Source organism: Oncorhynchus kisutch, linkage group LG25 (genome assembly GCF_002021735.2).
Source record: "Oncorhynchus kisutch isolate 150728-3 linkage group LG25, Okis_V2, whole genome shotgun sequence".
In the NCBI taxonomy this organism is placed as follows: domain Eukaryota; kingdom Metazoa; phylum Chordata; class Actinopteri; order Salmoniformes; family Salmonidae; genus Oncorhynchus; species Oncorhynchus kisutch.
Window position 1 is genome coordinate 40,903,069 of NC_034198.2, and position 15,398 is coordinate 40,918,466.

General features: G+C 45.4%; 1 protein-coding gene across 1 annotated transcript; it reads right to left on the reverse strand.

The window, feature by feature from the left end:
* Nucleotides 1-11,388: 11,388 nt before the first annotated feature.
* LOC116357460 (vegetative cell wall protein gp1-like) lies at nucleotides 11,389-13,723 on the reverse strand. Its single transcript, XM_031804849.1, has 12 exons — nucleotides 13,718-13,723; nucleotides 13,283-13,351; nucleotides 13,119-13,187; nucleotides 12,914-13,024; nucleotides 12,792-12,860; nucleotides 12,630-12,698; nucleotides 12,414-12,482; nucleotides 12,045-12,155; nucleotides 11,880-11,990; nucleotides 11,758-11,826; nucleotides 11,596-11,664; nucleotides 11,389-11,460 (listed from the first exon to the last, which is right to left on the reverse strand). The coding sequence occupies exons 1-12, from the start codon at nucleotides 13,721-13,723 to the stop codon at nucleotides 11,389-11,391; spliced, it is 894 nt and encodes a 297-aa protein (XP_031660709.1).
* Between the last annotated feature and the right edge of the window lie 1,675 nt (nucleotides 13,724-15,398).

Below are 15,398 nucleotides of genomic sequence, written 5' to 3' on the forward strand. Positions count from 1 at the left end.
ATAATAATAATAATAAATATAATAATAATAATAATAATATAATAAGAATAATAAATATAATAAGAATAAGAATAAATATAATAAGAATAATCAATATTAAAATAATAAATATAATAATAACAATAAAAAATATAATATTAATTAAGGCCTGAAGAGCTTAAGGAAGGAAGGAAGAAGATTAAAGAAAATGTACAAAGTAAAAGTACAGTAATGTGTTGTTGTGAGAACAAATCAAAGCAGTACATTATCACTGGTGTATTTTAGAGTAGCAACGTCCCAGTAGCAACGTCCCAGTAGCAACGTCCCAGTAGCAACGTCCTTTGATATTTGTGAGAATCCACAGAAATCTCATCCATGGTGAAATGAGAGTCAGGAGTTAGGAGATATTTCTCTCCCCACTATTTCCTGTGATGGCCTACTTGTGGCAGTATGTCTCACTCACTCACTCACTCACTCACTCACTCACTCACTCACTCACTCACTCACTCACTCACTCACTCACTCACTCACACACTCACTCACACACTCACACACTCACACACACTCACACACTCACACTCTCTCACACTCACACACACTCACACTCTCTCACACTCACACTCTCTCACACTCACACTCACACTCACTCACTCACTCACACACGCACACACACACTCACTCACACACTCTATCCCATCGAGATCACACTCTGAAGGATTAATGTAACATAAATGCCTGTCTGTACTACATGAGCCAGTGGGTCCTCATATGATGCACATGCCATTATATGAGCTCAGAGCATTATAACCCACAGGTAGCCAGAGCCAGGCCCTGATAACATGCATCACAAATGACACTACTTTTGACCAGGGCCCATAGAGAGAGAGAAAGGAGAGAGAGAAGGCAGAGAGAGAGAGAGGGAGAGGGAGAGAGGGAGAGATAGAGACAGGAGAGAGAGAGAGAGACAGAGAGAGAGACAGAGAGAGAGAGAGAAAGAGACAGAGAGAGAGAGAAAGAGAAAGAGAGAGGGAGAGAGAGAGAGAGAGACAGGAAAAAGAGAGAGAGACAGAGAGAGAGACAGAGAGAGAGGGTGTGGGAGAGAGAGAGAGGAGAAAGAGAGAGAGACAGAGAGAGAGGGAGAGAGAGAGAGAGACAGAGAGAGAGAGACAGAAAGAGAGGGAGACAGGAGAGAGCGAGAGACAGGAGAGTGAGAGACAGGCTGGCTCTGTTAGAGGCAGCCCCCCCCCAGCTACACCACCTCCAGCCCAGACACAGAACTTCTACAGGACCAGATCAGTGTAGGACCCAGCTGAAGAACTCTGTCCAGGAGCTGAGAGAGAGCCTTACCACAGCGCTTGAGGAGGTAAAGGCCACCATGGGGAGAGAGCCTTACCACAGCGCTTGAGGAGGTAAAGGCCACCATGAGGAGAGAGCCTTACCACAGCTCTTGAGGAGGTAAAGGCCACCATGGGGAGAGAGCCTTACCACAGCTCTTGAGGAGGTAAAGGCCACCATGAGGAGAGAGCCTTACCACAGCTCTTGAGGAGGTAAAGGCCACCATGAGGAGAGAGCCTTACCACAGCTCTTGAGGAGGTAAAGGCCACCATGAGGAGAGAGCCTTACCACAGCTCTTGAGGAGGTAAAGGCCACCATGAGGAGAGAGTTGGTGCAGGTAAAGGAGGAGATGGCAATGCAGTTGTCTGTCATGAAGAGGGTGCTGCAGATAGAGAACAGAATGTAGAGACTGATAGAGAGAAGCTACAGCCCCTCACCACCCTCCACCCACACCCACAGTCAACAAGGAGGCTAGGGGACACCTACTACAGAGAGATTCTCTCTGCCCCCCCCTGACACCCCCGCCCCCTGACACCCCTCCATGTATACAGAACCTGTGTACCCCAGCCCCAGACCGTGAACCCACTACTCTGGTAAAACCCACTGAGGTGTCCATCCTCATTGACTCAAATGGGACATTCATCCAAGAGGATAAACTCTTCCCCCACCACAAGGTGTCCAAAATATGGTGCCCAAAAACACAGGATGCACTCCACATCCTGTCCCAGCATGACTTTGGCTCAGGCCACATTATTATTCACACCGGCACCAACAACCATCAACGCTGACATCACCAGAGGGTGTGGCCTACTCCAGAACGTGCACGTTGCTCACCACCCAACAATCACCCCAGAGCATCTGCACGACCACTCCCACCTGAGGAAGCAGACAGTAGGGATGTTTGCCAAGTCTCTAAAGGACGTGGCACTTGGTAGACAAACACCCCATGCCGCACTGGACAGAGGACCACCCAGAGACCCCTACCAGACCACTGCACCAACAAGGAGCCCCAGGCCCCTTCAACGCCCCACCAGACCCAGTACCAGACCCAGGGCCCCTTCAATGCCACACCAGACCCTGGGCCCCTTCAACGCCCCACCAGACCCAGGGCCCCTTCAACGCCCCACCAGACCCAGCACCAGACCCTGGGCCCCTTCAAGAGCACCCCACAGGCCCCGCCCACAACCAGAGAATCAGCCCTTCCATCGGCTTAGCCAGACCGGACCGGGCCCAGCCTACTACCCAGGCACCAGACCACCACCTCTACCAGACCAGAGAGGAAGCCTCCACGGCCCAGACCTGGCCCTCCTCCACTCTACAGGGCCCAACAGCAGGACCAGTGCAGCGACGCAGAGGTCGTCAGAGGACAGGAGAATCCTGTAGGAGATAAAATAGGTACTCCAATCCATCTCAACTAAATTGCACTAAACACGCACACACACACACACACCTATTGTACTAACAATTGTTTACAGACATATTATTTCACTTATAATTCACTGTATCACAATTCCAGTGATTCAGTAGTTTACATACACTAAGTTGACTGTCCCTTTAAACAGCTTGGAATATTCCAGAAAATGATGTCAGGGCTTTAGAAGCTTCTGATAGGCTAATTGACATAATTTGAGTCAATTGGAGGTGTACCTGTGGATGTATTTCAAGGCCTACCTTCAAACTCAGTGACTCTTTGCTTGACATCATGGGAAAATCAAATGAAATCAGCCAAGACCTCAGAAAAAAAATTGTAGACCTCCACAAGTCTGGTTCATCCTTGGGAGCAATTTCCAAATGCCTGAAGGTACCATGTTTATCTGTACAAACAATAGTATGCAAGTATAAACACCATGGGACCACGCAGCCGTCATACCGCTCAGGAAGGAGACGCATTCTGTCTCCTAGAGATGAACGTACTTTGGTGTGAAAAGTGCAAATAAATCCCAGAACAACAGCCAAGGACCTTGTGAAGATGCTGGAGAAAACAGCTACAAAAGTATCTATATCCACAGTAAAACGAGTCCTATATCGACATAACCTGAAAGGATGCTCAGCAAGGAAGAAGCCACTGCTCCGAAATCGCCCAAAAAAAGAGAGTCGCAAATCGGTCTTCCAAATGAACAATGACCCCAAGCATATTTCCAAACGTTGTGGCAAAATGGCTTAAGGACAACAAAGTCAATGTATTGGAGTGGACATCACAAAGTCCTGACCTCAATCCCATAAAAAAAAATTGAGGGCAGAACTGTGTGCGAGCAAGGAGGCCTACAAACCTGACTCAGTTACAGCAGCTCTGTCAGGAGGAATGGGCCAAAATTCAACCAACTTATTGTGGGAAGCTTGTGGAAGGCTACACGAAACATTTAAAAGCTGAAATAAATCATTCTCTCTGCTATTATTCTGACATTAGAAAGTGGTGATCCTAACTGACCTGACAGGGAAGTCTTACTCGTAATACATGTCAGGAATTGTGAAAAACTGAGTTTAAATGTATTTTGTATTTAGATGTATGTAAACTTCCGACTTCAATTGTAAAATATAAAATAAAATATAATGTAAAATATAATTTTGCTGTTATCCTCTTTATCTCACTCTTAACAACCTAATAGTTAGTATTTACGGTATTTCTGACTGCTATTCTTTCTTTCTGCAACATGAAATCACTATCAGTCAGCATGTGGAACATTCAGGGCCTAAACTCATCAACCTATCAGTCAGCATGTGGAACATTCAGGGCCTAAACTCATCAACCTATCAGTCAGCATGTGGAACATTCAGGGCCTAAACTCATCAACCTATCAGTTAGCATGTGGAACATTCAGGGCCTAAACTCATCAACCTATCAGTTAGCATGTGGAACATTCAGGGCCTAAACTCATCAACCTATCAGTCAGCATGTGGAACATTCAGGGCCTAAACTCATCAACCTATCAGTCAGCATGTGGAACATTCAGGGCCTAAACTCATCAACCTATCAGTTAGCATGTGGAACATTCAGGGCCTAAACTCATCAACCTATCAGTTAGCATGTGGAATATTCAGGGCCTAAACTGGATAAAACTGAAAAAATGACTTGTATTGACAGAAAAATACGTCTTCCTTTCTGCAATATATATATATTCCCCCCCCCCCCAGAATCCCCATATTACTTAGAGGATCTAAAGAAGGACTAAAGGAGGACCCAACCTTAAGGAAGAGACATGCCATTTCCAGGCCCAGGGACATGTGCTCATCTGTGGGGACACAAATGCGTTCACAGGAACACGACCTGATGTAACGACGACATGAGGGGACAGCTTCATTACAGGCCATTCTGTTTCTAACTGCCTAAATCTCCCCCATAGAAACAACAGTGACAGACCACACGAGGGGACAGCTTCATTACAGGCCATTCTGTTTCTAACTGCCTAAATCTCCCCCATAGAAACAACAGTGACAGACCACACGAGGGGACAGCTTCATTACAGGCCATTCTGTTTCTAACTGCCTAAATCTCCCCCATAGAAACAACAGTGACAGACCACACGAGGGGACAGCTTCATTACAGGCCATTCTGTTTCTAACTGCCTAAATCTCCCCCATAGAAACAACAGTGACAGACCACACGAGGGGACAGCTTCATTACAGGCCATTCTGTTTCTAACTGCCTAAATCTCCCCCATAGAAACAACAGTGACATCACCATCAATAACAACAGAAGGGATCTGTTGCAGCCTGGGTCTGTACTTTGTCAATGGTAGGTTATGGGGGGACTCTTTGGGGAGATTCACCTACTGCTCACCTCTTGGCCACAGTACAGTAGACTATATGATTACAGACATTGACCCTTTCTCTCTCAGCTCCTTCACTGTCAAGCCACTAACACCTCTGTCTGATCACAGCCACATTACGTTGTTCCTCAAAGGAACAGACATGGAAACAACCAGACATTCACAGTCCAGTCAGCTGTACAACATCAGACATTCACAGTCCAGTAAGCTGTACAACATCAGACATTCACAGCCCAGTCAGCTGTACAACATCAGACATTCACAGCCCAGTCAGCTGTACAATATCAGACATTCACAGCCCAGTCAGCTGTTCAACATCAGACATTCACAGTCCAGTCAGCTGTACAACATCAGACATTCACAGCCCAGTCAGCTGTACAACATCAGACATTCACAGCCCAGTCAGCTGTACAACATCAGACATTCACAGTCCAGTAAGCTGTACAACATCAGACATTCATACAGATGGGCCCAAAACAGCACAGAAGAATACCAGAAAGCAACCTGGAACAAAAATATTCAAACACTCTTAGATAACTTTCTGGATACCACATTCACTCACAGTGAAGAAGGCATCAATCTGGCAGTACAAATCATCAACTATATTCAGGCAAATAGAAAAAAAGGCACAAATGAAATTGATAAAAAACTAAACAAAAAAGATCACAGATGACGACTGGTTTCATGCAGATTGTAAAATTATAAGGAAAAAACATAGGACACCTCCAACCAAAAGCACAGAGACCCAAATAATGGTGAATTACGCCTTCATTACTGTGAGACTTTAAAACTCTATAAACATACACCCAGAACCAAAAAAGCACAGTACAACAGCAAGCAGCTGACACTAATTGAGGAGTCCACAAACACAAACAACTTTGGCAAAATTGGAAAAAACTAAACAAATCCAAACCAGAGGAATTAGCGATACAAAATGGTGACATATGGACAACCCATTTTAAAACACTACAACACTGTTCAAATTCACACAAACACAGAGCAATGCAAAATTCATGAGAAGTTGAAGGGATTAGAAAAAGCTATAAAGGACAATTCAAATCCACTGGACTCCCCAATTAATGACTAGGAGCTCTATAAGAATCTTCAGACCCTCAAATTTAAAAAAGCATGTGGACCTGATGGCATCCTACATGAGATGCTCAAACTCACTAGTGTAAAATTTCTATTGGCTATATTAAAACTGTTGCATTTGATCCTGAGTGTAGGTTATTTCTCTGACATCTGGAATCAAGGACTCATAACCCCAATCTTTAAGAACGGAGACAAATTTGACCCTAACAATTACAGAGGCATTTGTGTGAACAGTAACCTGGGGAATGTTTTCTGTGGTATTATAAATGTAAGAGTTATAAACTTCTTTAATAAGCACAATGTCTTGAATAAAATACAAATTGGATTTATACCAAAACATCTTATTTATGATATTTACACCCTACAGACCCTGATAGATAAACATGTCCACCAAAATAATACCAAAATAAATGCTTGCTTTATCGACTTCCAAAAAGCATTTGATTCTATTTGGCAAACAGGACTGTTCTACAAAGTTATTGAGAGTGGTGTAGGGGGTTAAACATATCACATAATTAAAACACTATGTACTGGCAATATGTGCAGCATTAAGATTGGCAAGAAAATAACATAATTATTTAACCTGGGGTGAGGCCTTCGCCAGGGTTGTAATCTGAGCCCTGCACTCTTCAATATTTACATCAACAAATTGGCCACTATTAAAATCCTCAGCCCCTGGTGTTAATCTCCACAATTCAGAGGTTACATGCCTACTCTTCGCAGATGACCTATGCCTGCTGTCACCCACAGCACATGGCCTACAGCAGAGCCTGGACCTATTAGAGCAGTACTGCCAGACCTGGGCCCTGGCAGTAAACCCCCACAGCACATGGCCTACAGCAGAGCCTGGACCTGCTAGAGCAGTACTGCCAGACCTGGGCCTTGGCAGTAAACCCCAAAAATTATAAAATAATGATTTTCCAGAGAAGATCCAGATCTCAGGGAATTAGACCAAAGTTCTCAATTGGTGCAAAATATATAGAGTACTGCACATACTACAAGTACTGAGGTATAAAAATAAGCTCAACTGGACACATTAATGAGGCAGTGAATGAACTGAGAGAGAAAGCACGCAGGGCACTCAATGCCATTAAAGAACAAATAAAAATTGAAATAACTATTCAAATTTGGCTAAAAACTAATTGAATATGTCATTGAACCAATTGCCCTTTATGGAGGCGAGGTGTGGGGTCCACTTGCAAAACAAGATTCCATCAAATGGGACAAACACCCCATTGAAACCCTGCATGCAGAGTTCTGTAAGATTCTCCTACATGTCCAGAGGAAAACTACAAACAATGGATGCAGGGCAGAATTAGGCCAATATCCACTAATAATAAAAACTCAAAAAAGAGCAATTAAGTTTTGGAAACATCTAAAATACAGTGAACCCCTCTCATATCATTACCAAGCCCTGCAATGCCAAGAGCTGAGCAAAGAAAAGAGTCCCCTCATCTAGCTGGTCCTGGGGCTGAGTTCACAAACCTGTTCTACTAACACACTGAAGCCTCAGGACCAGAACATCCAATCAATCAGAATAAAACAAATTACAACACAATGAAAATAAAACTACATTTCTTTTTGGGAAACACAAGCACAAAGCAAAATGCAGTACTATCTGGCCCTAAGTTGACAGTACACCGTGGCTCACTATTTGACCATGGTGTACTGATCAAAACCTTAGAAAAACCTTGACAAAGTACAGGCTCAGTGAGCACAGCCTTGGCATTGAGAAGAGTAGACACAGGAAAGCCTGGCTCCCTGTAGAGAAAAGGCTGTGCAACCACTGCACAACAGCAGAACCTGTCTCCCTGTAGAGGAAAGGCTGTGCAACCACTGCACAACAGCAGAACCTGTCTCCCTGTAGAGGAAAGGCTGTGCAACCACTGCACAACAGCAGAACCTGTCTCCCTGTAGAGGAAAGGCTGTGCAACCACTGCACAACAGCAGAACCTGTCTCCCTGTAGAGGAAAGGCTGTGCAACCACTGCACAACAGCAGAACCTGTCTCCCTGTAGAGGAAAGGCTGTGCAACCACTGCACAACAGCAGAACCGGTCTCCCTGTAGAGGAAAGGCTGTGCAACCACTGCACAACAGCAGAACCTGTCTCCCTGTAGAGGAAAGGCTGTGCAACCACTGCACAACAGCAGAACCTGTCTCCCTGTAGAGGAAAGGCTGTGCAACCACTGCACAACAGCAGAACCTGTCTCCCTGTAGAGGAAAGGCTGTGCAACCACTGCACAACAGCAGAACCTGTCTCCCTGTAGAGGAAAGGCTGTGCAACCACTGCACAACAGCAGAACCTGAGACAGAGGTGCGTTTCCTGACTAAATGTAAAAAAATATATATATAAAAAACAATTAGAGTGCATTTGAAACCCTTCATCAAGGTTTCAAAGACCTCTCTGATGAGAGTACCCGTCCTGTTGGGGGAGGATGCAGAGAGCTGTGGGTTGGCAGTGCACAGTGCACAGACAGTGTCTGACAGACCAATCAACCTGCATGTCCTCTACTGTATGCTTATTGTTATTGTTCAGTGTATGGTTATTGTGACCCTTGGTTATTGTTGTTACTGTTGTCCAGTTCACAATTTTGATTACACTTATTTTCATATGGTAAATATCCAAAATAAGCTTTGGCAATATGCACAATGTTACATCATGCCATTAAAGCACATTGTATTGAATTGAGAGAGAGGGAGAGGAGCGTGAGAGAGAGACAGGAGAGAGAAAGAGAGACAGGAGAGAGACAGGAGAGAGAGAGAGAAGGAAAGAGAGACAGAGAGAGACAGGAGAGAGAGAGAGACAGAGAGAGACAGAGATAGAGAGACAGGAGAGAGAGAGAGACAGAGAGAGACAGAGATAGAGAGACAGGAGAGAGAGAGAGAGACAGGAGAGAGAGAGAAGGAAGAGAGAGAGAAGGAAAGAGAGACAGAGAGAGAGAGACAGGAGAGAGAGAGACAGGAGAGAGAGAGAGACAGAGAGAGAGAGAGAGAGAGAGACAGGAGAGAGAGAGAGAGAGAGACAGGATAGAGAGACAGAGAGAGAGAGACAGGAGAGAGAGAGAAACAGAGAGAGACAGAGATAGAGAGACAGGAGAGAGAGAGAAACAGAGAGAGACAGAGATAGAGAGAAAGGTGAGAGAGAGAGGCAAGGGACAGAGAGAGAAAGAGAGAGAGACAGACAGAGAGACAGGAGAGAGAGAGAGAAGGAAAGAGAGACAGAGATAGAGAGACAGGAGAGAGAGAGAAACAGAGAGAGACAGAGATAGAGAGAAAGGTGAGAGAGAGAGGCAAGGGACAGAGAGAGAAAGAGAGAGAGAGACAGAGAGAGAGAGAGAGAGAGAAGGAAAGAGAGACAGAGAGAGAGAGACAGGAGAGAGAGAGAAACAGAGAGAGACAGAGATAGAGAGAAAGGTGAGAGAGAGAGGCAAGGGACAGAGAGAGAAAGAGAGAGAGAGAGACAGAGAGAGAGAGAGAGAGAGAGAAGGAAAGAAAGACAGAGAGAGAGAGACAGAGAGGGAAAGAGAGAGAGAGAGAGAGAGAGAGACAGACAGGCAGACAGACAGGATGGGTAGAACGCAGGCCTATAATCAAAGTAGAGTGCTCCATTTGACGCTGGTTCGTTTTGTTTTTCATACTAATGCATTCAATTACTGTTCAGACCAGGAAGAGAAGAGGGATGTATTGCTCAAAACATAATTGCTAGGTGATCATGTAAAGTGAATAGGAGAACAGGAAACCTAGACCCCCTATAGCAATAGTTGCATTTTCCTTCATATACAATTCTTTCTCATATATGGGTAACGCAAGGTGATATGAAAACCAAGTTTAATCATAATCATTGGAAATAGAACACTGGAAAAATAATAATTTGGTAAATGCACACACAGGAAATACATAGACAGTATTTTGCCGTTCAGATCACCAATTCAAAATGCTATGGCAACGAGATGCATTTATCTTCAGCTTCTGGGAGCATTTAGGATGATTCTATTTCAGATAATCCCTTAACTGGGAACATCCCCGACCATCTAGCTTCCTTCACTGCTCCTCATCTGTCTGTCTGTCCGTTCCTCCATATCTCTCTCCATCTCTCTGTCCCTCTCCCTCTCTCCATCACTCTCCCTCTCTCCATCTCTCCGTCCCTCTCCCTCTCTCCCCCTCTCCGTCCCTCTCCCTCTCTCCATCTCTCCGTTCCTCCGTCCCTCCGTCCCTCTCCCTCTCTTCATCTTTCCGTCCCTCTACCTCTCTCCATCTCCATCCCTCTCCCATCTTTCCATCTATCCGTCTCTCCATCTCTCCGTCCCTCTCCCTCTCTCCGTATCTCCCTCTATATATATATATGCAATTTCACATTTCAGTCATTTAGTCATCCAGAGCAATTCAGTGCATTCATGTGAAGATAGATACAGCAGATAGGACAGCTACATATCTCAGTTATAGTAAGTAAGTACATGTTTTTTCAGTAAAGTAGCTATCACCCAGTCAGAGCTAGTAGAGGGAGAGAGTCAAGTGCCCGTGTTAGTTTATAAAGGGGGGTGGGGGATTATTAAAGATACTCTTTGAAGATGATCGGTGATTGCAGCTGTGAGTTGTAAGCTGTAAACTGTGAGCTGTAAAACAATGTGAGCTGTAAAACAATATGAGCTGTAAAATGTGAACTGTGAGTGGATCCAAATAAACAACATCCAAATAAACAACTGGTATCGCAGGTGTTAGTATCTTTCGAATTTCGGGGAGGTGAGGGGACATCGGCCCGGTAACTTGAAAAGAGACAGGGTAGAGCTCCTCTTTTCTAGCATCTCTTTCTCTTAACACGTATGGGACCAGAACTTAATGGAGAAGCTAAAACAAAATGATGTGAGACTTTAGTTCTGGGTTAACCAAGATTAGACTGAGCGTAATCCTCCTGCTGTATGAGATGAAACTTGTCCACTACGAGATTATGGGGAAACGTTAAAGCTACAATCTGGGATTCGGTTATCAGGCAAAAAAATAAATAAATCGCAGCCTCGTTACCATTTTCTTTGGTATACAAAGATGAGATTGAGGGATTGGGAAAGGTAATGTTCTTTCCTCTCAAATTCTTTCCAGACAGCACACATGATGCAAAGGATTTACAGTCGCAGTCCAAGAGTTAAACTTCCATCACCATCGAACAGATTCTGGAGACAAGGAACATATACATCGTGATAGAACAGACGGTTACCAGGGGTTACCGGGGACAGGGCACCTCTGTTGCCAGACTGTAAGGGTTACCGGGGGACAGGGCACCTCTGTTACCAGACTGTAAGGGTTACCGGGGGACAGGGCACCTCTGTTACCAGACTGTAAGGGTTACCGGGGACAGGGCACCTCTGTTACCAGACTGTAAGGGTTACCGGGGGACAGGGCACCTCTGTTACCAGACTGTATGGGTTACCGGGGGACAGTGCACCTCTGTTACCAGACTGTAAGGGTTACCCGGGGACAGGGCACCTCTGTTACCAGACTGTAAGGGTTACCGGGGACAGGGCACCTCTGTTACCAGACTGTAAGGGTTACCGGGGACAGGGCACCTCTGTTACCACACTGTATGGGTTACCGGGGGACAGTGCACCTCTGTTACCAGACTGTAAGGGTTACCCGGGGACAGGGCACCTCTGTTACCAGACTGTAAGGGTTACCAGGGACAGGGCACCTCTGTTACCACACTGTATGGGTTACCGGGGGACAGGGCACCTCTGTTACCAGACTGTATGGGTTACCCGGGGGACAGGGCACCTCTGTTACCACACTGTATGGGTTACCGGGGGACAGGGCACCTCTGTTACCAGACTGTAAGGGTTACCGGGGGACAGGGCACCTCTGTTACCACACTGTATGGGTTACCGGGGGACAGGGCACCTCTGTTACCAGACTGTATGGGTTACCCGGGGGACAGGGCACCTCTGTTACCACACTGTATGGGTTACCGGGGGACAGGGCACCTCTGTTACCACACTGTATGGGTTACCGGGGGACAGGGCACCTCTGTTACCACACTGTATGGGTTACCGGGGACAGGGCACCTCTGTTACCACACTGTATGGGTAACCGGGGGACAGGGCACCTCTGTTACCAGACTGTAAGGGTTACCCGGGGACAGGGCACCTCTGTTACCAGACTGTAAGGGTTACCGGGGGACAGGGCACCTCTGTTACCAGACTGTAAGGGTTACCGGGGGACAGGGTACCTCTGTTACCAGACTGTAAGGGTTACCGGGGGACAGGGCACCTCTGTTACCAGACTGTAAGGGTTACCGGGGGACAGGGCACCTCTGTTACCAGACTGTAAGGGTTACCGGGGGACAGGGCACCTCTGTGTAAGGGTTATAAGGGACAGGGCACCTCTGTTTAAGGGTTACTGGGGACAGGGCATCTCTGTTTAAGGGTTACTGGGGACAGGGCACCTCTGTTACCAGACTGTATGGGTTACCGGGGGACAGTGCACCTCTGTTACCAGACTGTAAGGGTTACCCGGGGACAGGGCACCTCTGTTACCAGACTGTAAGGGTTACCGGGGACAGGGCACCTCTGTTACCAGACTGTAAGGGTTACCGGGGACAGGGCACCTCTGTTACCACACTGTATGGGTTACCGGGGGACAGTGCACCTCTGTTACCAGACTGTAAGGGTTACCCGGGGACAGGGCACCTCTGTTACCAGACTGTAAGGGTTACCGGGGACAGGGCACCTCTGTTACCACACTGTATGGGTTACCGGGGGACAGGGCACCTCTGTTACCAGACTGTATGGGTTACCCGGGGGACAGGGCACCTCTGTTACCACACTGTATGGGTTACCGGGGGACAGGGCACCTCTGTTACCACACTGTATGGGTTACCGGGGGACAGGGCACCTCTGTTACCACACTGTATGGGTTACCGGGGACAGGGCACCTCTGTTACCACACTGTATGGGTTACCGGGGGACAGGGCACCTCTGTTACCAGACTGTAAGGGTTACCCGGGGACAGGGCACCTCTGTTACCAGACTGTAAGGGTTACCGGGGGACAGGGCACCTCTGTTACCAGACTGTAAGGGTTACCGGGGGACAGGGTACCTCTGTTACCAGACTGTAAGGGTTACCGGGGGACAGGGCACCTCTGTTACCAGACTGTAAGGGTTACCGGGGGACAGGGCACCTCTGTTACCAGACTGTAAGGGTTACCGGGGGACAGGGCACCTCTGTGTAAGGGTTATAAGGGACAGGGCACCTCTGTTTAAGGGTTACTGGGGACAGGGCATCTCTGTTTAAGGGTTACTGGGGACAGGGCATCTCTATTTATTCTTTCTCTGCCGGTTTAACGGCTCATGACTGGTTTACCTTATTAAACTGGGCTTTGAACGAACGCGGAGCGCCACTAAAACCTTGACAACACCCCCCCCCCCCCCTTACACACACACATACCACTACTGAAACTGTCCTGATGACCGAGGGGGGATAAATTCCACCCACCCGCCTCTCGCCTGCCCTGCTCGCCAAATGGAAGCTATGTGCAGGGTGATGTTACTGTCACACACCGCCATTGTCCCAAATTGCACCTTTTTTTTGGGACTAGGACCTGTTGAGCTAAAGTAGTGCACTATGTAGGGAATAGGGGTCCATAGGGCCCTGGTCTAAAGTAGTGCACTATGCAGGGAATAGGGTTCTGTTTGGAATTCAGAGAGGGTGTTAATAACGGTATTAGGACACAGCTGCCATGTCGATGGGTTAAATGGTCCATTTTAATACTTTAATCAATTCAAATATTTGATGAATTGGAGGGAACAGAGTATCAGTATGGTTATTCTATGAAAGCAATATGGTTATTCTATAATAGCCATGAGGTTATTCTATGAAAGCAATATGGTTATTCTATAATAGCCATGAGGTTATTCTATTAAAGCCAATGAGGTTATTCTATGAAAGCCATGAGGTTATTCTATAATAGCCATGAGGTTATTCTATTAAAGCCAATGAGGTTATTCTATAATAGCCATGAGGTTATTCTATTAAAGCCATGAGGTTATTCTATTAAAGCCATGAGGTTATTCTATGAAAGCCAATGAGGTTATTCTATTAAAGCCATGAGGTTATTCTATTAAAGCCATGAGGTTATTCTATAATAGCCATGAGGTTATTCTACTAAAGCCATGAGGTTATTCTATGAAAGCCAATGAGGTTATTCTATAATAGCCATGAGGTTATTCTATTAAAGCCATGAGGTTATTCTATTAAAGCCATGAGGTTATTCTATAATAGCCATGAGGTTATTCTATTAAAGCCAATGAGGTTATTCTATTATAGCCATGAGGTTATTCTATTAAAGCCATGAGGTTATTCTATTAAAGCCATGAGGTTATTCTATTAAAGCCAATGAGGTTATTCTATAATAGCCATGAGGTTATTCTATAATAGCCATGCGGTTATTCTATGAAAGCCAATGAGGTTATTCTATTAAAGCCATGAGGTTATTCTATTAAAGCCATGAGGTTATTCTATTAAAGCCATGAGGTTATTCTATGAAAGCCAATGAGGTTATTCTATTAAAGCCATGAGGTTATTCTATTAAAGCCATGAGGTTATTCTATAATAGCCATGAGGTTATTCTACTAAAGCCATGAGGTTATTCTATGAAAGCCAATGAGGTTATTCTATAATAGCCATGAGGTTATTCTATAATAGCCATGAGGTTATTCTATTAAAGACATGAGGTTATTCTATTAAAGCCATGAGGTTATTCTATTAAAGCCATGAGGTTATTCTATTAAAGCCATGAGGTTATTCTATAATAGCCATGCGGTTATTCTAGAAAAGCCATGAGTTTATTCTATTAAAGCCACGAGGTTATTCTATTAAAGCCAATGAGGTTATTCTATTAAAGCCATGAGGTTATTCTATTAAAGCCATGAGGTTATTCTATTAAAGCCATGAGGTTATTCTAGAAAAGCCAGTAGGTTCTTCTAGAAAAGCCATGAGGTTATTCTATTAAAGCCAGTAGGTTATTCTACTAAAGCCAGTAGGTTCTTCTAGAAAAGCCATGAGGTTATCCTACTAAAGCCAGTAGGTTCTTCTAGAAAAGCCATGAGGTTATCCTACTAAAGCCAGTAGGTTCTTCTAGAAAAGCCATGAGGTTATCCTACTAAAGCCAGTAGGTTCTTCTAGAAAAGCCATGAGGTTATCCTACTAAAGCCAGTAGGTTCTTCTAGAAAAGCCATGAGG

Excerpts from the sequence above, each read along its gene's own strand:
- LOC116357460 (XM_031804849.1), bottom strand. Across the intron at positions 13,188-13,282 it reads CAGAGGTGCCCTGTCCCCCG|TCTGGTAACAGAGGTGCCCT; the intron begins GTAACCCTTACA and ends TAACCCTTACAG. Across the intron at positions 12,699-12,791 it reads CAGAGGTGCACTGTCCCCCG|TCTGGTAACAGAGGTGCCCT; the intron begins GTAACCCATACA and ends TAACCCTTACAG.